Genomic DNA, 20731 nt, shown 5'->3' on the forward strand with positions numbered 1-20731 from the left:
GAAGGAAAGAAAAGAAGAAGGTACCGCAAAGCGCAAAGGGCAAAGCGCAAGCGAAGCGAGGGAGATGGTAATAGTTCGATTCGGTTCGATTCGATTCCTATAGGTAAGTTGTTTTTACAAGGCTGCTCTTGCCTTTCTCTGCCTTTTGCCTTTGCTGTTTTGATTTTGAAGCGCGTTCGTTTGTTCGTTCGTTAATTGATTGGTTGCTTTGCTTCGGGATGGGTGGGATGGGATGAGATGAGATGAGATGAGAGGTGTGAAGGCAAGGCAAGGCAAGGCAGTTAAGAAAAGGAAAAAAAAAGAGAAAAAGATAAAGAAAAAGGTGAAGAAGGTGAGGAAGGTAAGGAAGGTGAGTATATACGGTATATATATATTGATATACTGATATATACTGATATATACTGATATACTAAAGCATCCAAACCCATATAAAATGCAACCGATGATTTCTCTTTCCTCGGATCAGAATAGGAAGCATCTTTCCTTTTTTTTTTTTCCTCTTTTTTTTCTCTTTTTTCTCCCTTTTTTTTCTCTTTTTTTCTTTTTTTTTTTTTTTTTTTTTTTCTTTTTTAATCTTTTTTAAAAAAATATTTTTTTTTTATTTTTTTTTTATTTTTTCTCTTTTTCTCTTTTTCTCTTTTTCTCTTTTTCTCTTTTTCTCTTTTTCTCTTTTTCTCTTTTTCTCTTTTTCTCTTTTTCTCTTTTTTCTCTTTTTTCATTTCTTTCTCTTCTTTCTCTTCTTTCTTCTTTTTCTTTTTTTTCTTCTTTTTTTCATTTTTTTTCATTTTTTTTCATTTTTTTCTTTTTCTTCTTCTTTTTCTTCTCTTTCTTCTCTTTCTTCTCTTTCTTCCCTTTTTCTCTTTTCTCTCTTTTTTCTCTTCTTTCTCTTTCTTCTCTTTCTTCTCTTTTTCTCTTTTTTCTTTTATTTCTTTTATTTCTTTTATTCTTTTCAATTTTTTTTTTTTTTATTCTTTTTATTTTTATTTTTTTCGTTTTTTTTTCTCTTTTTTCAATTTTTCAATTTTTTCAATTTTTTCAATTTGTCGGTATACCCATATCGACCTTAGCTAGTAGTAGTAGTAGTAGTAGGAGTAGTTGGGGAGCTCACTCGTGAACCAGGGTTCACGGGCCACTTGGCATGCTTCGCTTAGCATATTAGCAGTCAAAAGACTTTAACTTGATAAGTAAACTTATTAGCTAGCTAGTGCACGTGATTCTTTTTAATTATATAGAAGGAATCAGCTCTTTTAAACCTTGAGAAGCAGACAGAATTCAAATACTTTATCAACCGAGTGTTTTGCAATTGCAAGTACTTTAACGACCTTACGAAGTTACGAATATATTCTTAAATCGCTTAAAAGCAATCTAACATTGATTAATAATTGATTTACTATTAAGTGATCAATTATAAAGAAGCTAGGACTTTATAGCGAAGATACTTTTTATTACGATACTTTTCTTTTACAACGGAAGAGCGATTCCGTATTAAGTCGCTTGCTTATATTATGGAAGGAAAGAGCTCCGACATATACCCAACGTCAAATCAAGAGATATATGTGAATATAACTATAATAGAATCGTAAGTAAATAAAAAAGAAGAAGGAAGACGATCGAAAGACACTCGAATGTGTGCTATAAGTACGTATATTATATTATATAATAATGTAGTGCTAGTTTAAAGAAGAATTAATTACTTGTTTATATAAGAGCCTGCACGTGACTTAATTACGTAACTTAATTACGTGATTAATAAGGCTAAAGCATGCAGCGCATCTACGTAATAAAAATGCTTAGCATTAATACTATATATATAAATAAAACAAATATAAAGCCGCAACTTTATTATATACGTCTTTCTTTCGAATCAAACTCGCTTTCGAATCACTTTTTATTAAAGTAATAAAGTTGTGTTTGTAAAACGAGCATATAGCCGAATTGCATAGTCGCAATACGGTCTTAAAATACTATTTAAAAATGCATCGCCGGATCGGTGTTAATATAAAAGCGTACGTAATATAATAAAAAAGATAAAAATAGCAACGAAAATGCAAAATAATCTTTCGAGTCTAACTCTTTTTTATATCTTTTATAGCACTTTTATTTAATTATAAGAATAATATTAATTCGAGCGTTAATATTATTATTAAAATAAGCGTGCGCCGATTTAAGCGGTTAAGTAATAACGCATTACCGAATCGGTAATAACGCGAAGCTTAAAGCGGTAACGTAATAAAAAAAATAAAAGCGGTAGTATATACTCGAGATCTTGCTATAAACAATACTTTTTTTTTATATCAACTTTATACTTTTTTATTTTCCTTTTAGCATTATTACTTATTAACTTTATTTTCTATTATTATGTTTTCGATTTGCTTTCGATGCGTAAGCTACGCAAGCAAAATTATCGATAATGCTACGAATCGGTGCATTTTCTTTTTCGATAAATCTATTAAATACAAGCGTTACCGTGCTATTAAATCAACTTACATCTTCGTAAGTTATTTTACTTTCCGTTTTATACTCGTTTTGATTTCGATTCGATAGCTTTCCGCAAAAGTCGTTAGCGCCGGCATAGTTTTAATAGATGCGATAATAGTTATAAATAATAAAACTAAAACGGCCGACGACGTTTTTCGTAAAAGCATAATTGCAAATAACTTTTTTATAAAGACTCGTCGTGCTTTTGCTTTTCGAGTTAATAATGCTTTTTCTTTTTTTCGAGCTCGTATCGCCGCTGTTTCTTTTGCCGCCGCTAATGCTAAAAGTCTTTTAATTAACTTAAATCTCGTTTCGGCGTTACGCTTACTTGCCGCCGCTATTACCGTCGATCTAGCTTCGCTAGATTTGCTACGTTAAATCTTAGCTATAATAGATCGAAATAATACTTTGCTAAGTAATTTCTTTAATCGCGTAAGTATATATTACGAACTTTTTATAATTTTTTTTCGATTTGATTATAATAAATTATTAAAAAGTCCTCGTCCTTTTCATCTTTATCTTCGGAATCGCTAGCACTTTTTATTGCGAAAAAGCTCCGCTAAAGTGCTCGCTAAGCTTTTAACCGCGGCAATACTAATAGTTCTTCGAAAGGTTCGAGTCGTAGCAATATTAATAAGACTTCGAAAAGTAAAAGCAATGCTTAAAGTGCTGCGAAAAGCTTTCGTATTATTCTATTTAGCTTTAAGTTATAAAGTCGAAAAGGTTTTTTATCGCGTATCGGCAGCTTATTAAATAGTTAATATAATAGATTTTTCGTATGCTCTTTTTAATTAGCCTTCGAATAAGATCCGCTTTATATATATAATATGCTCGTATATAATAGATCGAAAGCATATAAGTATAATGACGTAAAGCTTTTTAATATAAAAAAAGAAATAAAAAGAGTATAAAAAAAAGAAAACAAAGAAAACTAAACTAAAAAAAAAAAAAAAAAAATCAAATTTAAACTCGTTTTTCTTTTACGGATAATTATGCTTTTATAACTTAATCATTCTTTATTGCTTTTTCATTATTGCTTATAAAAACTCTTGCGTATTAGCTTCGTTGCTCTTCCGTAAGGTTAAGTAATCGAATGATAAATCTATTTAAGCGCTTGATTTAAAAGCTAGACTCGGTTATTTTATTTAATAAAAGCTGTTTTAAAGATCTTTTTATTTAAGGCTTAAAGCGAAATAATAACGCTTCGAAAGTGTATCGCACGTAAAACTTTTTTAATCGATTGCTAATAAATATTTTATTTAATAAAGCCTCGTTTTTTTTTAGCTTTTTCAACTTATAATATCCTTTTATATTTACCGACGAAATTTAATAAAAGCTAAGCTATTGAAAATCTAGCTTTTTAACGTTAAATATATCTATCTTACGTACCGAGTCGTGCTTAAAGATTAAGTCGCTTACTTTTAAGAGTTTAATTCGAAAGTTCTTTTTATTATTAAAAGCATCTTTTCTTTTTTAACGATAGCGGGTTTTCTTAAGTATAGCTTTCGTAGCATTTTCGTTTCGCATTCGAAACTAACGTACTTTTAATTCGATAAGCTTAATACGATTAATTATTAGCTTTTAAAATAACGTAGCTTAAAATTAAATTCGAGTTTTAATCGAAAGCATTGCTTTTTTATTATATATTATATAAAAAAAGGTGAATCTAATAAAAGTATACATCGAAGTGCGGTCGGCGAATAAAACGGCTAGCAGTTGCGCAATTTAATCGATGCTTTTAAGCTTATTTAATACGTTTTTAATTAATCCGTAACCGCGTTTTATTATTTTATTCGCTTAAAAGTAGTATGCTAAAACTACGACTTAATTGATTTTTTAATTATTAAGTAAGTCGATTATTTCTTTTTTAAACTCCGAACCTCCGTCGATTATTAGTTAAAAGAAAATCTTATAACGGTAAATAATATCTTTTTAAATAAACTTAGCTATTAAAAGCGAGTCTCGAGTTCGAATCGCTTTCGCTTCGACTTATTTACTTATATTATTTTTAATAATAATTAAGTAGCTTTTGCTATTGCGTGCAAGTAGATAAGTGATATCGATAGCTTAGCGTTTTATTAAGTTATTAAATCGAATAAGATATAATAGTTTCTCGAGCTTATTAGCTGCTCGGTGCTAGCATTCTTTATAAGTCTTAACGAATCGTTTAACGTTCGTATAGCATTTATTCTAGAAATAGCGCTAAAAAACATAATAATAAATCGATTTACGGCTTTTATAACTATTCTTATCGTAATAAGCTATAATAATATTCGTTTTAATCGAAAGCTTATCGATTATTAATCGAAGAAAAAGACTTTTCGTCGAGAGTCTTTAAAGTTTCTTATCGTTTACTTCGTATTTAATAGCTTTTTTTTTAAATTTATAATATTTTATTTTATTTAAGTCTTTAAATCTTCGTAAAGTCGTTAAGAAAGTAATTATTCGAATTGATTTTAAAGAGTATTCGATTAAGTTTAAAAGACTTTCGTAATCGTAATCGTCGTTAGATTCGTTTAAGTTTGCATTCTCCGCTTCTTTTAAGCGTTAAAATATATTTTTAAAAATAAATTAGCGAATATTTATTAAAAGGTTCGTCGAAAGTTCTTTAAAGCTGTCTCGAGCTTTAATAAGTCTTAAATCAATTAGTAAGTTATTATCGAACTTATTTTTATCTTTTTCGCTTGAATCATCGAAGTGCCGTAGTCGTCTCGATAATGCATCGGTAGCGATATAATCTTTATTAAAGATATATCGGACTTTAAAATCGAAAAGATTAATTTAAGCTAATTAGCGTATAATTAAAGCCAAGAATATATTAATAGCTCTTTATTAAAGCTAAGTAACGAGCACTTTAGCGTTAGTTTCGAAAATAAAGTGCATTTTAATAATTTATAGCTTAAGTTTTTTAAAGACTTTAAGTACTTCGCGGCACTTTCGTTTAATAGCGTCGTAATTCCGTTTTACTTTCGTTTAAGCTTTAAACTCGTACCGAGTCGGTTACACTTTATTAAAAGTAGTCTCGCGTTAGCCGATATATCTTCTTTATCTTTTTAAGCTAGCGTCCGTTTTTATTATTATCTTTTTGTTTTGATCTTCGTAATCGATCTTAATTAAAATCGAAGCCGTCGTTAAAGCGTTTTATAACATTCGCATAGCTTTCGAATGCGCTTCGATTTATTATTAATTTATATCTTTTTTTATAAAGTTATAAAAAAAGTTAACAATATATACGAATCTTTTAATTTAAATGCAAAAATAAAAGCAAAAGCTTAAAAATCTTTTAATTTTAATAACGTTTTCGAAAGTTTTTTAATTATTAATCTTAATAATCTTATCCGCAGCGGGTTTCCGACCTTTCGAATTGTATACGAATCTTATTATATTTATTTTATCTCGATAGAATTATAATTTTTCTTCGATTATAATATTAACGCGCTTAATCCGTTTTAAAGTCTTATTAATATTTTAAATATGTTCGAGCACGAATCAACGTATACTCGAAAATGCTTTTTCGTCGGAATAATTAGTTTATAATCTTTTTACTTTAATATCGTCGATAAATAATATAAAAACTTTAAGTTGCAAAAGCTTTAAAATAAGATTAATTATTCGAACGAATTAAGCTATCGAGTTTATAGCACTTTGCGAAAAAGTAATGCATCGGAAAAGACTTAACGGTATAAAAAAAGCGATAAAGTCTTTATTCGATTAATAAAGTGTTTGCTAATTATAGCTCGAATAAAAGTCGATTAAGCTAGCTATTTAATAATTAAAAAACTCTTTAGCAAACTCATTTACAATTAAAGGTAGATTAGCGTCTCTCCGTATAATTGTATTAAGTAAAGTTGCTAAGTTAATAAGTCGGTATTAACTCGGCTGCTTTTTAGCTATTAAGAATTATTGATTTCGATATAGTCTTTCGTAATACTTTAAAACTCTTTTATTAAGCTTGTCTTAAAGCATTTTAATAATAATAAGCTATAAAGCTTTCGGATACGAGTAGTTAAAAGCTTATTAAGCCGTATATAAGATAATTTTAAGCTTAATCGGTAGTAAAACGTCGTCGTAAAACTTATCGCACTTTTGCTAAGCGAATGTAATTGATTTTTTTTGCTTAGTATTATCTTTTTAAATAAATCCTTTTCTTTAAGCCGTAAAGTATTATCGACATTTAAGTTCGCTATACGTTCGAGTGTGATTCGAAAGCCTTTCGGTATATCAATAATACGCGAAAAAAAGTATTGCTTATATTCTCTTACTTGTTTTTATAACGTATTCTTAACCTTCGATAGCTCGTATTAATTAACCTTGCTATTTAATGCTGCTTTTACGCCGTCTGCTTCGTTAATTAGCTTGATCTTTTTATTTTTAATTTTATATATATTAAATATTTTAATTAAGTTCGAAAAGATTTCTTTTCGAATCCGATAAAGTATCGAATTTTAATAATCGATATAATCGTAGCAGCGGGTCATAAAGTTATTAGTGCTAACGGTATCTATTTAATAAGTTGTTAAAATATCGCATTTCGTAAAAGCAAAAACATCGATAAACTACTTTTAAATAATAAAGTCGTCTTTTTTTCGATATTGCAACGTTTCGCTTTCGAAACTAAGCGAATAGCAAAAAGCTTTTAATATATCGACTTTAGCGCTTTTAACAAGGCCGGTTATTAATTTTCTAAGTCGCTATTGCTATTACTCGAAAACTTATCGTAATAAATAAAGCTTATACTTTGCTTTTTTAAGCGATCGACGGCTTCGTCGTATTAATTCGTTTTATCGCTTACTTTAGCTTAAGTAACTTAGCTCGTAAACGGATTAATAATTATTATAATAATAAAGCTACTTTTATAATTTAAAAAGTATCGAAGACTTATTTTTGCTTTGCGTATAAAAAGATAACCGAATATAAATCGAAATTTTAACGAATTTATAACGTAGAATCAAGTACGGATCGTAGCACTTTCGATATTAATAAATACGTTATCGGCGTATTTAATAAAGCGTGATAATAAACCGGTGATTATTTAAAAGCTTATCTTTTAATCGTAAGCTATAAAGACTTCGAATTTAATCGTAGCGTTATAAGTGATAACGCTAACTTTCGCATTTATATCGAGTATAATTCGCGTATTAATAATAAAAGATTATTCGAATATACTAATAATAACTTTAAGAGTTAGCGAATGATAATAAAAGTATTTAAAGAATAGTTAATTAAACGTTAAAGCTAAATCGATTTCCGTCGAAAAAAGTTCCGTATTATTTTCGATTAAAGTCCGTAAAGTACGCCGATCTTTACGAATAAATTAATCGAAAAAGAGATATTAAAATTAAAAAATACCGTAAAACATAGCTATAAAAAGAGTCGAGATAAAGCCGATAATAAAAATAAAGTAGAACCGCTTTTAAATCGAAAGAGCTTTAAGTGCGAAAAGCGTATTGCGTTAGCGATATTTAATTTAATTACTACGGATGTTCTTTTGCAATTAAAGCTTAATTATTTAAAAGAATTCGAATAAGCGTTCGAGCTAAGACCGCTAAGCAATAGTATCTTTATATAAGATCCGTTTTAATCGAGTAAAGACTTGTATAAAGTCCGCTTTATTAATGATTCGGCCGTAAGTCGAAGTAATAAAAAAAAAAAAAAGAGTAAATTCTTACGATAAAACGCTTTATTAATAAAGCGACCCGTAACTTTGCAAAATAGATCGCTATTAAATAAAGAGATATTACTTTTTTTTTAAATAAGCCGCTAAAGCTTCGAAGCAAGTCCGTCTTTTATCGGATTATCCGTCGTCTTCAGTATAAACTTGCTATTTATAATTAAGTAATCTTTTAAAACTTTCGCAACGCTAATCGTAGCTTAAAAGCAATTAATAGCGCTTTCGCTAATAAAGGTTTATTAAATTATCTTATCGATTATACTTTCGAAAGAAGATCGTTTAAAAGTAAAAAAAGCAGCGAAAAACGCAATAATCTTATTAAAAGTTAAGTTCTTAAATAAATCGCGCCTTTTTAAAAGCTTAATACAAATCGCTTCGTAGTTTATTCTTAAAGAAAAGATTACTTTATTAAGCTTTTCGTATGATTTAGCAGTCTTAAAAAGCTTAATTTTAAGCTTAAGTACAACTTTAAAAGCTTTTAGCAATATAACGAGCAGATTTCGTAAATCTTTCGGTCGTAAAGCGTTTCGATTGAAAATCGCGATATAAGCGAGCTCGAGTTTATTTATTTTTATTAGCTTAGCGAAAGTAACTTTAAGTTAATTATAAGTAAATTAAACTTTTGCTTTTACCGAAAAAGCGTCTTTTAACGAGTATAGCGTAATTCGAAAAGCCGCGTTGCGTGCTCGAGTCTTTATTAATACAATAATAGCTTTTATATTAAACACGCGAGCATATAAATCCGTTAATATAATGCATTGTTAACAAATTATATCTAAAGTATTAAAATCGTTAATACGAAAAGCTTTTGCATTATCGCCGTTAATTACTCGAATAAGCGCTTTAACGCGTTTTCGTGCAGCCTTTTTAATAGATTCTCGTTATACTTTTAAAGCTTTATAACGACGCTTAAGATTAAGATTATTTATTATCTTACGAACCTTTTTTAAAACTTGCTCGTATTTAAAAGTATCGTTTTAAAACCGAAACGAGATCGATAATATTTCTTTTCGATACGGTCTTATATATATTAAGTCCGCTTCGTTAAAGTGAAAAGCTAATCCGTATTAAAGCATAAACAAATAATATTAATTTTAATATTTGTAAAGCTTTTATTAATAGTTAAATAGATTAAAAGTCTATTAATATTAATAGAAAATGCAAGTAAAATCGTTTAACGACCGTTTCTCTTTCGATATAACGTAGCTTCGATTCGAATAAGTATCGATTATATTAATTTTATAAACTTAATGCAAAGCGATCTTTTAAATCTTTTCGTATTAAGCTGCTTTTAATAGGTTTATATAAGCTTTTTTCGATACGAAAGCGAAGCTATCGGTAAGTTTTAAGTAAATACTAACTTTCGTTAATTATTTTATAAAAGCTTCGATCTTTAAGTTAAGATCGATAAACGAAGTAATCGAACTTGTAACGATAATGCTTGCGCAATAAAAAAAAAAAGCATAAATATTATTAAAGTAAGTGCTATAAAAAAGCGAAACGTATAAGTTTCGCTTGCTTTTAAAAATAATAAACGGTACTTAAAAACGAAAGTTTTCGTTTTAATAAAGATTATAACGAGAAAAAGCTTTAAAGATTTCGGCGTAGCCGTATTCTTTAATTTGTTTCGTAATGATTTGTTTTTGCTTAATTAAATCGCTAATTATAATATATTATATATTATACGTTTGCAAGTGATCTTTCTTAAGTTTAACGTTCTTTTAAGTCCGATTTTGCATCGATAATAATAAGCAATCGAAAAACTTTTATTTTAATTGCTTATTAATAATATTTTTATTAACAAGGCAAGCAAAGCTCGTAAAGTTAAATTATTAAGTGAACTATAAAAGCTCCGCTTTAAAAGCTCTTTCTTTTACTATCTACTTATTGCTTAAGTCGTTTAAAAAGCTAATATTATCTTTTCACTTAGCTAGATCGAAAGCTTTATACTTTTTTTTAATTATCGATTTAAAGTCGTTCTAAGTCATTTTCGGATTTAAAAAGCCGCCGAAGCTTTCGATATTGCAACGTATATTATAATCGAAAAAGCTAAAAATATTATATTTAGTAAAGCATTGTTTTTTTTTCGAATTAATAACGATATCGTAGTTTTTAAACGCTCGTTCGAGCTAGCGAATATAATCCGTAATATTAGCTTTATCGAAAGCAAGCATTTTAAAAGCTTTAAGTTTAAAAAGAAGTTTACGGATACTTACGTAATTCGAAGCATTTACGAAAAGTAAAAAAGCTTAAATCCTTTTCATTTCGTCTTCGATTAACTTGCGAATAGCATTTTCGCTAAGTCCGAAATTCTTTTAAATTAAAAAAGTCATAGCTCTTTTTGATTTTCGAAAGTTTTAACGTAAAGCCGTTAAATTAAGTTTAATAAATATCGATTGAAGTATAAATGTGTTTCGAAACGGATACGAAAAAAGAACGAAAATGATAAAATGATATAAATGTAAATAAATAATAAAAATAAAATAAATATAATTTATAATAAATATTAAATACGTAAAAAAATGTTATAAAAATATAAGATCTCGATGCGTTGAAAGTGATTTATTAAAAAGTTGAGTATCGATCGCGTCGAGCTAGATAATCGAAATCGAATCGATATATTAAATAATATTAATAATACGTTTAATTCTTAAACGTAAGATCCGAATAAGCGAGAAAGTAATTGCTAAGATTAAGTATATTAAAATAAAAACGAAGTCGAATAATAGCCGAGCTTCTATGCAAGCATATAACTTGCTTTTAATATAATGCAATATCGAAACGGTTTCGAATTATATAATACTTATTTCCGCTCGTCGTATCTTTTATTTATTAAAGCGAAAAATGTTCGAAAGCAATTCGAAGTTTTTATACGTAATCTCCGTTGCAAAGTAAATATTAAATTTTTAACTTTTTAAGCTTAACGTAGTATTTCCGGTACTTAGCTACTGCTTACTTTTTTTAAAAAAAAAGAGTAGTAGACTCGTATTAAAATCGATATTAAATCGAAAAAAGTAAAGTATATTAAACGAATAATACTTCGAGCATATCGTTATGCAAAGTGGTTTAAATAAATAGAACTTTATAAATACCGAATTGAACTTTAGCTAGCTCGATCTTCGAATTAAAATAACGATTTTTTAAATAGTATTTATCGAGTATACCGAGTAATATGCTCGACGGACACAAATCGAAAGAAGATCGCTTTTTAAGCAATAGCTTCGAAGCTCATATGCAAAAGCACTTGACTATTAGCTTAGCGTGTATCGAATACTCTTTAAAAGAATACCGCAAAAGCATATAGTTAATAGCTTAGCGTATAACGTAAACTCCGAATATATAACTTCTCGCAAAAAAAGTAAATTTAAAAGAAGTATAAAGATTAACTTTTAGTTCGATTCCTTGCGTAAGTTATTAAATATATATAAAGAGAAAGAGCTTCGACATATACTTAACGTCAAATCAAAAGATATATATAAATATAGCTATAATAGAATCGTAAGTAAATAAAGAAAAAGAAAGAAGACGATCGAAGGATACTCGAATGTATGTTATAAGTACGTGTATTATATTGTGTAATAATATAATACTAGTTTAAAAAAGAACCAATTACTTGTTTATATAAAAGCTTATACGTGACCTAATTACGTAACTTAACTACGTGCTTAGCAGGGCCAAGGCATGCAACGCACCCACGTAACAAAAGTGCCTAGCATCAGTATTATATACATGAACAAAACAAATACAAAGCCGCAACTCCACCACAATATTATCGATTTTTTTTTTATTCTTATAAAAGAGTGATTCCGAACCAAGTCACTTTTATATAACTTTTAAAGCTATAGAGCCGCGCTTGCTACATATAGTAAACTTAACTAATAAGATCGATTTACGTACGAACAGATAATAATTATAACCGATCGAGCAACTAGACCTTTAAATAAAGAGTCTAGCCGACAAAGAGCAAAATATTATACCTTTCGAGTCTTATCATTATTTACGGAACCCTTAACTATTTAGCTAAAAGAAACACTATATCTAAGACTTTTAAGCTTTTCGGAAAGACTAAACGACGAGATATCGAGCATCTCATTTGACTTAAACGAGCTATTATACGCAAGGCCCGATAATGAGATTACGGCTCGAGCAATAGTAAAAGACTTCTTAAATGCGAAGTGTAAAAGGCTAAGGGATTACGACTTATAGAGCTTATTTCGGCACGTTTTTTTACGCTAAGATTAAACGAGCTTTACGATAACGAAAGATAATACGAAACGAAGCTTTAAGTTTATTACTTTTATTAGCTTTAAAAAACACTTGCTATCTAAAAGCGTATAGTGCTTTTTAAAGCAAAAAGGCTACGCTAATAAAATAGTCAAGCTTTTGAACGACGAGCAGCAGTATTAATAAACTTTCGAAGAAATAAAAAAGCAATAAGCAATACTTTTAAGCTTCGATTCAAAGTAAACCGTCGAAAACCTTACGAACGACGAGGATATTACACTTTAACTACCTTTACTTCCGCGAAGCTTAAAAAAAAAGGAAAAAGAGACTTTAAGCAAGAAAAAAAAAGGAAAAGAAATCTAAAAGTTACGAAAAGAATTTTTAAAAGAGAAAAGAGATATAAAACGAAATATAAAAGCTATAATAAAGTAAATAGCGGAATTACAAACTTACGCTATATAATTAAACGAAGGGCTACGACGAAGTACTTTAGCGTACTTATCTTTAATTTAATAATCGCTACGCAATACGCTAATTATATAATAAAAGTCAAAATCACTTTAACGACTTTTAAACCTTTTTTTTAAGAGCTATACTTAGTTTTTTAAAAGGCTTAAGCTTAGTAGCAATAATAATAAGGGTTTTGAAATCATTATCGGACTAAATAACAATCGAAGCTACGAAAGCTATACGTTAAAAGAGGACCCGCTAAAACTTAAGAGCATTTCGGACAAAATCAGCTTTTATTAAAGATAACGTGCAGATTTCCGTGCTTAACTTTAGCAACTCGAAGAAAGGATATAGCACTTTCGGACGTACCGATAAGCTCTTTAGATCTTTTAATAAGCTACGTATCGATAAAAAGGATCTTAAAAGTATAAGAATCGCTAAAAGCGCGCTTAAAAGTACGGATATTATTAAGCTAAAGTTTTAGCCGGTGATTCGAATGACTTTAGCGATCTTAACGATAACCGACGAAAAAAGAACGAAAGAGATTAGCAAAGAAATCGAAGATACGGATACGAAAGAAGTAAAAACGGCCTTTTTAGATTATTAAAAGGATTCGAAAACGGATTCTTAAAAGACCTCGGATCCGGAAATAAGCCTTTTAAAGACTTTAAAAAAAGACGGACTATTAGCAATTATATCGGTAACTTTTTATCGATCCGATTATTAGCTAAGCACGGTACGCTTGCGTACGGCACTTTAAGCGCTTTTAACGATAATAAAAACGATTTTTTTAAGCTAAAAGCAACAGACCTTTACTTAAAAGCAAAGGAGTTAGCTTTGTTTGCAAAAAGCTTTCTTAAAGAGCTGAAGTATTCGAGGCTCGACGATGATTTTAAAACTTAATTAAAGATTTTTGCTAATTAAGCAAGTCGGTACGGTTTAACTTTAAACGATTACTTAACGGCATTCTTTATTATACTTACGAAAAAAGCTATAACTTTTTATTATAATTATATAATCAAGGCCAAGCTTTTTACGTTTAAAACGAACGCTATTGCTATAAAAGACTACTTTAAGATTGATTACCGGCGGCAAACAAAATACGATCGTTAAAAAGAAATTTCGCTAGATTTGGTTAAAAAAGAGAATCTAAGGACTTCGCTTAGCGAGTGCTTTAAGAAGCTCGTTAAAAAGCTTAAAAGCATTTAAGGCTTATTACGACTAGGTTTGAAAGACGATAAGAGCTTTGCTGATAAGCTGTATTCAGCTTATAAAAACGTATTAAAGACTACTATTGCACGAATGAACCTTACGTTTACTTTTACCGCCGCAATTGCTAACATTCGTAAAGCTATTGCGTTTGCAATTAAGACTTCTCGACCTTCCGCTAAAGCTAAAGCTTACGCGAGCTTTAACGAGTTATACGATTATACTTGCTTTTAATATAACACTTTAAAAGCTGACTTCGATTTAAACGAAAAATACGAATGCTTTATTTAAAACCGTTAATACTTCGAAGGTAAGAAAGCTGCTAAAGCTATTAAAAGTAAGAAAAAGTGTTTTGTTTATAAAAAGCTAAGTTATTAAAGTATTAATTATACCTTCGACGAGCGCAAAGCTTTCGTAGCTAAGTTTTAAAGCTTTAAAGACGTAAAAAAGATGACGAAAAGCAAATTCTTTTAATACGTAGCATCGATTAAAGGCTTGCTATTTATATTTACGAAAGAATTCGATTAATTTATCGTAAGCTTATTAGACGAGCCGCTCGAATCGAGCAGCTACGCTAATATATCGGAAGGTTTTGTGATTACTTATAGCACTTTTAACGCTAACGAAGTATATAAACAATTAAAGATTTAAACGGCATTTTACGCTTTTATTAATTAAATGCAAACTTAAAAGATGCTCGAGCAAGATCCGCGTATGCCCGCGAGCAAAGCAAAGACTTATATAGTCTTTAAGTACTTTGAAAACGTATTTATAAGCTTTATAATTAATAGCGGAGCAGCTAATTTCTTTATCGCTAGCTTGCTTTAATTACGAGCACTTTAAAAAAAGTATTTTAAGATCTAATTGAATATATCTCGAGCAAGAAAGAAGTCCGTTAAATATAGTATCGGCTTTGCTACTTTTATTAAAGCAATTACTTTACATATTCTTTTAAGTCAAATAGAGTTCTACGTTGTAAAAAGCGACGTACCTTTCTTATTTTTATTAGCTGATATAAATAAGCATAAAGTGATCTTAGATAATTTGCGAAACGTATTAGTTTAAAAAGAGAAAGAAATATTAATAGTAAGGATGTTTAAGCACGTGTAGATGCTATTAAGTAAAAAGTACGCTGCTGCTTATTATAGTACCGAAAGCGAAGGCGAAACCGTTTATTACTACTTTACGGAAGAGCAATTAAAGACTATCTATAAGCGTTTTAATCACCTTTTAGTAGGCCGATTTACTATTGTTTTTAAGAGGGCCGGGCACGAATTTAAACGGGATTTGCTTTATAATATCTAAAAGTTTTGCTATTATTATTAAGTATTCGGACGTTCTTTAAAAAGGTTTAGTATTAAGTTTAAAGATAATACTAACTTCAACGATACGGTATATGTAAACGTAATATACTTTAACGGCAAGAACGTATTGCACGTCGTTTGCGATTCTATTAATTTTTAAGCCGTTATTTTCTTTAAAAGCATATCCGCATAGCATTTACTTAAAAGATTCAATCGATATTAAGTTAATATTTACGTCGGATCTTTTATAAACGTCGTGCACGATTTCGAAATCAACTTCAATTCGGCAACGTTCCGAAGCTATTTTAAAAGTATTAGCAGCACTTTAAAGCAAATGCTTATAAAAGCTTATTATAGCGTCGGACTAATAGAACGCTACTACGTCTTTATACGACGCGTTTTTAAGATCGTTATAAAAGAGCTTCTTAAGACTTTAAAAGAAGATCGGCTTTAAATAGCTATTAAAGCTATCAACGATATAACGGGACTTAATAGCTTGGTTTTTATACTCTTCGTTTTTAAGACTTTACTAAAGCTAACGAAACAAGATCGACTTGCTGCGTTTACTTAAGAGCGTGCTGCTGCTATTAACAAAGTTATAAAAGAAGTACGAAAATGCTACGCCGCTAAGCAAGTTAAGGACGCGCTTAAGAGAAAGAATAGATCAATTATAAAGCATATTTTAAACCTCTTTATTAGTTTACGAATACTCGTATAACGGAAAAATCAAAAGTAAAAAGACCTTTTTCAACTGCTTAATAAGCAAAAGCATACGTGCACCGTAATATATCCGAGACTTACGGAATTTAAGTCAATCTTAATAAAACTTTACTACTTTAAAGTTGAAAAGCTGCTAAAAGAGTTGCAAGTATTTAAAGTAAAAGTAAAAGAAAATTAAAGCGAAAACGAAAAAGAGCTAGAATTACGAAATTCGCTTAAACATCAACATTCGCTTAATCTATTAAGGTCGCTTAATTTAAAAAGCTCGCTAAGATTAGCAAACAGCTTTTTTAACCTTTAACTTATTAATTCTTAAAGATTAATAATACCGATAGTCTAAATACTTTATTAAAAGTACGATCTTAATATCTCGATCGTGCTCAACGAAAAAGAAAGCGATTTTTACGTTTTATTTACTAAAGACTCCGAAGTATTTATTACCGATAAAAAACGCCGAGACTATAAGCTTTTAACTAAGCTACGAGCCGAAAGAGTTATTAAAAGCCTTAAAGCATTATTTTAAAAGTTTAAAGCAAAAGAATTAGCTAGATTAATAGCTTAAAGTATCTTTTAAATAATCTCGAGCATCGACTTACGTATTAAAAGCGTTAAGATCTTCGGATTTAAGTTTATTAATAAGATCAAAAGCAAAAGAACACTTACGTTATACGAAAAGTCTCGTATAGTAGTTTAAGCTTTTTAAGATAAAAGCAAAATAAAAGTATTTATCGAGTCGCTTATAATACAGCGAGCGGGCTAAAGACTCTGTTATGCTTTAGCTCTTTCGCTAATAAAAGACTACGGGTGTTAAGTTTATAGCAAAGATATCACTTAAGCTTATACTTAATCAAGTATAAAGCTTATACGAATAATCGTCGTACGACTACTTAAAAAGATCACTTATCGATTCCTTTCCGGCACTTTGTTCTTTATAATTAGCTTTTTATACGGTATCCTCGAGGCAAAGACGCATTAGTATAAGCGTTTTTCCGAGCACTTTATAAACAACTTCGACATAAAGCAATTAAGCTTTGACTTTTGCTTTTTTATATCAATTAATAAAGATCAATTAAGAATAGCTGCTTTATAAACGGACGATGTTCTTATGGTTATTAATCGAGCTATAAAGGTAAAAGAGGAAAAGGAGTTGGTTAAATCCAAGCTAAAGAGCAAAGAAATAAAAACCTTTATATACGCCGAACCGATGATTTTTAATAGATGCAAGCTATCTTTAAATAAAAACGAGTTCGGATTATTAATCGAGCAAAAAGAATAAAGTAAAAGGCTTGCTATGATCAAGCTCGATTTAGCTATACGGGCTAAAGAGTATTTAAAGCAACGTGCTCGAAAGGCGTATTTAACTACTATTTGCTACTTAAAAGCATCTTGCGCTTTATCGATAGCTGCTTAGCATTAAGAACTAAAAGACGAAGACTATAAAGCCTTTAATAAGATGATCTAATAGCTGATCGATTACTTAACTCGAAAGATCTATTACGTGCTTTTAAACTTAAGAACGGCGAAGCTCTTTGTGTTCGTAGACGGAGCGTTTATTAATAACGCTAACTTTAGCTTTTAAATCGGTTTCGTAGCTATCCTTAGCAATAAAGCTTACGTAAGTGAAAACGAGTTCACTTTAACGAGTAATATCTTTTATTAAGTGTTATAAAAGTGCAAGAAAGTGATAAAGGCAGTATTAGCTTTTAAGCTATACGCTATGTCTTTAAGTATCGATATAGCTATTGCTATATCGACTATTTTTGCTTAAATCACGGCTTAACTAAGAATCTCTAACTTCTTCGTAATAGTGTGCATTGACTTTTATTCGCTTTACGAGTGCATAGTAAAGCTAAGAACTATTAAAGAAAAGCGCTTTATAATCGATATTATAGCTATTCGAGAATCATACGAGAGGCGGGAGCTCTTTAAGGTACGCTAGATCGAAGGAAAATCTAACCTTGTTGACGCTATAACTAAAATCGAGGCTAATACTTTTTTGCAAGAGCTAGTTTTGACTAATACTTTGAAAGTGCAAGTAGATGGATAGGTGGAAAGGCCGCTGTAAGAAAAAGAAAGATAAGATTGTTTTTTTTTTTTTTGTTTGATTACTTTCTTTTTTTTTTTAGTCGATATAGTAGTTAGCAAGGCACTGCTTGCTAAAGAGAGAGTTGCCGGTGTCGGTATACTTATATCGACCTTAGCTAGTAGTAGTAGTAGTAGTAGGAGTAGTTGGGGAGCTCACCCGTGAACCAAGGTTCACGGGCCACTTGGCATGCCTCGCTTAGCATATTAGCAGTCAAAGGACCTTAACTTGACAAGTAAACCTATTAGCTAGCTAGTGTACGTGATTCTTTTTAATCATATAAAAGGAATCAGCTCCTTTGAACCTTGAGAAGCAAACAGAATTCAAATACTTTATCAACCGAGTGTTTTGCAATTGCAAGTACTTTGACGACCTTACGAAGTTACGAATATATTCCTAATCGCTTGGAAGCAATCCAACACAATTTTTTCAATTTTTTCTCTTTTTTCTCTTTTTTTTCTTTTTTTTTTCTTTCGTTTTTTTTTCTTTCTTTTTTTTTCCTTTTTTTTCCTCTTTTTTTCCCCTTTTTTTCTTTTCTTTCTTCTTTTTCTTCTTTTTCTTCTCTTTCTTCTTTTTCTTCTCTTTCTTCTCTTTTTTCTTCTCTTTTTTCTTCTCTTTCTTTTCTTTCTTTTCATTTTTTTCAATTTTTTCAATTTCTTTATTTTTTTATTTTTTTATTTTTTTATTTTTTTATTTTTTTATTTTTTTATTTTTTTATTTTTTTATTTTTTTATTTTTTTATTTTTTTATTTTTTTATTTTTTTATTTTTTTATTTTTTTATTTTTTTATTTTTTTATTTTTTTTTTTTTTTTTTTTTTTATTTTTTTATTTTTTTTTATTTTTTTTTTTTTTTATTTTTTTATTTTTTTATTTTTTTATTTTTTTTTCTTTTTCATTTTTTTAATTTTTCAATTTTTTATTTTTTCATTTTTTCATTTTTTTTTTTTTCTTTTTCATTTTTTCATTTTTTCATTTTTTTTTTATTTTTTTTATTTTTTTTATTTTTTTTTTCATTTTTTTTTCATTTTTTTTTTCATTTTTTTTCATTTCTTTCTTTTCTCTCTTTTCTTTCTTTTCTTTCTTTTTTTTTCTTTTTTTTCTTTTTTTTTTCTTCTTTCTTATATATATATATTTTTTATTGGTTTCGTTTTTTCTTGTTTTTTTCGTTTTTTTCTTCTTTCTTATATATATATATATTTTTTTTTTATTTTTACTTTCAATTTTTTTTTTTTTTTTTTTTTTTCATTTTCTTTCTTATTTTCTTCTTTTTTTTCTTCCTTTTTTTCTTCCTTTGTTCTTTTTCTTCTCGTTCTTCCCTTTCTTCTTTTTTTTTTCGTTTTATTTTTTCTCTCTTTTTTCTTCTTTCCCCCCCTTTTCTTTCTCGCTTTCACAAGTCATACGTAATAAGTAGGTTACGTTATTAACGGATCCATAAGAGATCTGGAGCCAGAGTATCGGCAACAACACACTTCCTTATGCCCAAAGATGCAAAGCTATCATAAAAAGGTGCGAGCATACCTACCTACACTACACAGCAGGGCTCCGTGCAAGGGACGTTTCTGTCTCATGAAACCGAAGAGAGCAGCACGTGATAAAAATTAAATTACGAGCCGGCGAATTCCATTAGCGATGCATTCCATTCATCTGATTCCGTCTCCTCCCTTTCCTGTACCGGTACACCATTCCCAGCCTCCTCCCCCAACAACAACCTCCCGTTGCCCAACTCGAGACGCCAAACTCCAAACCCAGGGTATCAAGTTCAACACGGCCCTCTCCTCTCCCCTCCTCGTTCAATCCCGGCCCCAGTTAAATGCTGTACCCACCGCGGCAACGGTCAAGCAGATCAGCAGCATGGCCACCACCCACTTGACCAGCTCCTCCGTCTGCTCGGCCGGACTCGAATCCATGTCGAACTGGCGCATCAGGCTGCGCGCATCCGCCTCCTGCTGCCAGTACAGATCCTCGTAAGACGGCGGTGGGGGCTGGCCTGCATCCGCATCCACATCTCCATCCGTGTCGGTGGCGATGGTCACCACGAACGGCCCGTCGGGGTTGTCGCGGTACGGTATCGCGACGGCACTTGTGGGTACGGGCCCCGGGCAGGGTCGATGTGGCCGGTGGGGTGGCGATTGTCGCGGAAAGCTGGGGGAGGGGGGGAAGGGCGGCTGGGGCCGCGAACGCAGGTAGTCGAACATGGGCTCGTACTTGGGCGGGTCGTGGTCTGATAGCAGGTCTGGCGGCGAGAACGACGTGGGCGTTGAACCTAAGGAGGAGGGGGAGGAGGAGGAGGAAGACGGAGAGTTGCGAGTGGACCGCTTGATCGCGTAGGCATTGTCGGGTGGGAGGTGCGTGGTGATGGATAGTTGCGGGCGTAGGTCGTTCATAAGGAGAGGAAGCGGAGGGAGAGGGTGGGAGAGGCGTGCCTGCGGGAGAGGGCTGGAGGACTGGCGACGGTGAGGTTGTCGATATTGATGTTGACGAAGATGTCGATTACGATGTTGGTCAGTCGTTGCCATTGTGCCTTCTTCCTTCTTCCTTCTTCCTTCTTCCTCCTCCCTTCTTCCTCCTCCCTTCTTCCTTCCTCTGGTGCT

General features: G+C 30.7%; 1 protein-coding gene across 1 annotated transcript; it reads right to left on the reverse strand.

Annotated features, from left to right (window-relative positions):
- Positions 1 to 19930: 19930 nt before the first annotated feature.
- L3040_005106 (uncharacterized protein) lies at positions 19931 to 20524 on the reverse strand (the record flags this gene model as incomplete). The annotated part of the gene is made up of 1 exon (XM_007296163.2): positions 19931 to 20524. One exon carries the CDS (start codon positions 20522 to 20524, stop codon positions 19931 to 19933), a length of 594 nt encoding a protein of 197 aa, XP_007296225.2.
- Positions 20525 to 20731: the final 207 nt, after the last annotated feature.

This window comes from Drepanopeziza brunnea (assembly GCF_022702325.1).
Source record: "Drepanopeziza brunnea f. sp. 'multigermtubi' strain 214-2 chromosome Unknown ctg8, whole genome shotgun sequence".
NCBI classification, from domain to species: domain Eukaryota; kingdom Fungi; phylum Ascomycota; class Leotiomycetes; order Helotiales; family Drepanopezizaceae; genus Drepanopeziza; species Drepanopeziza brunnea.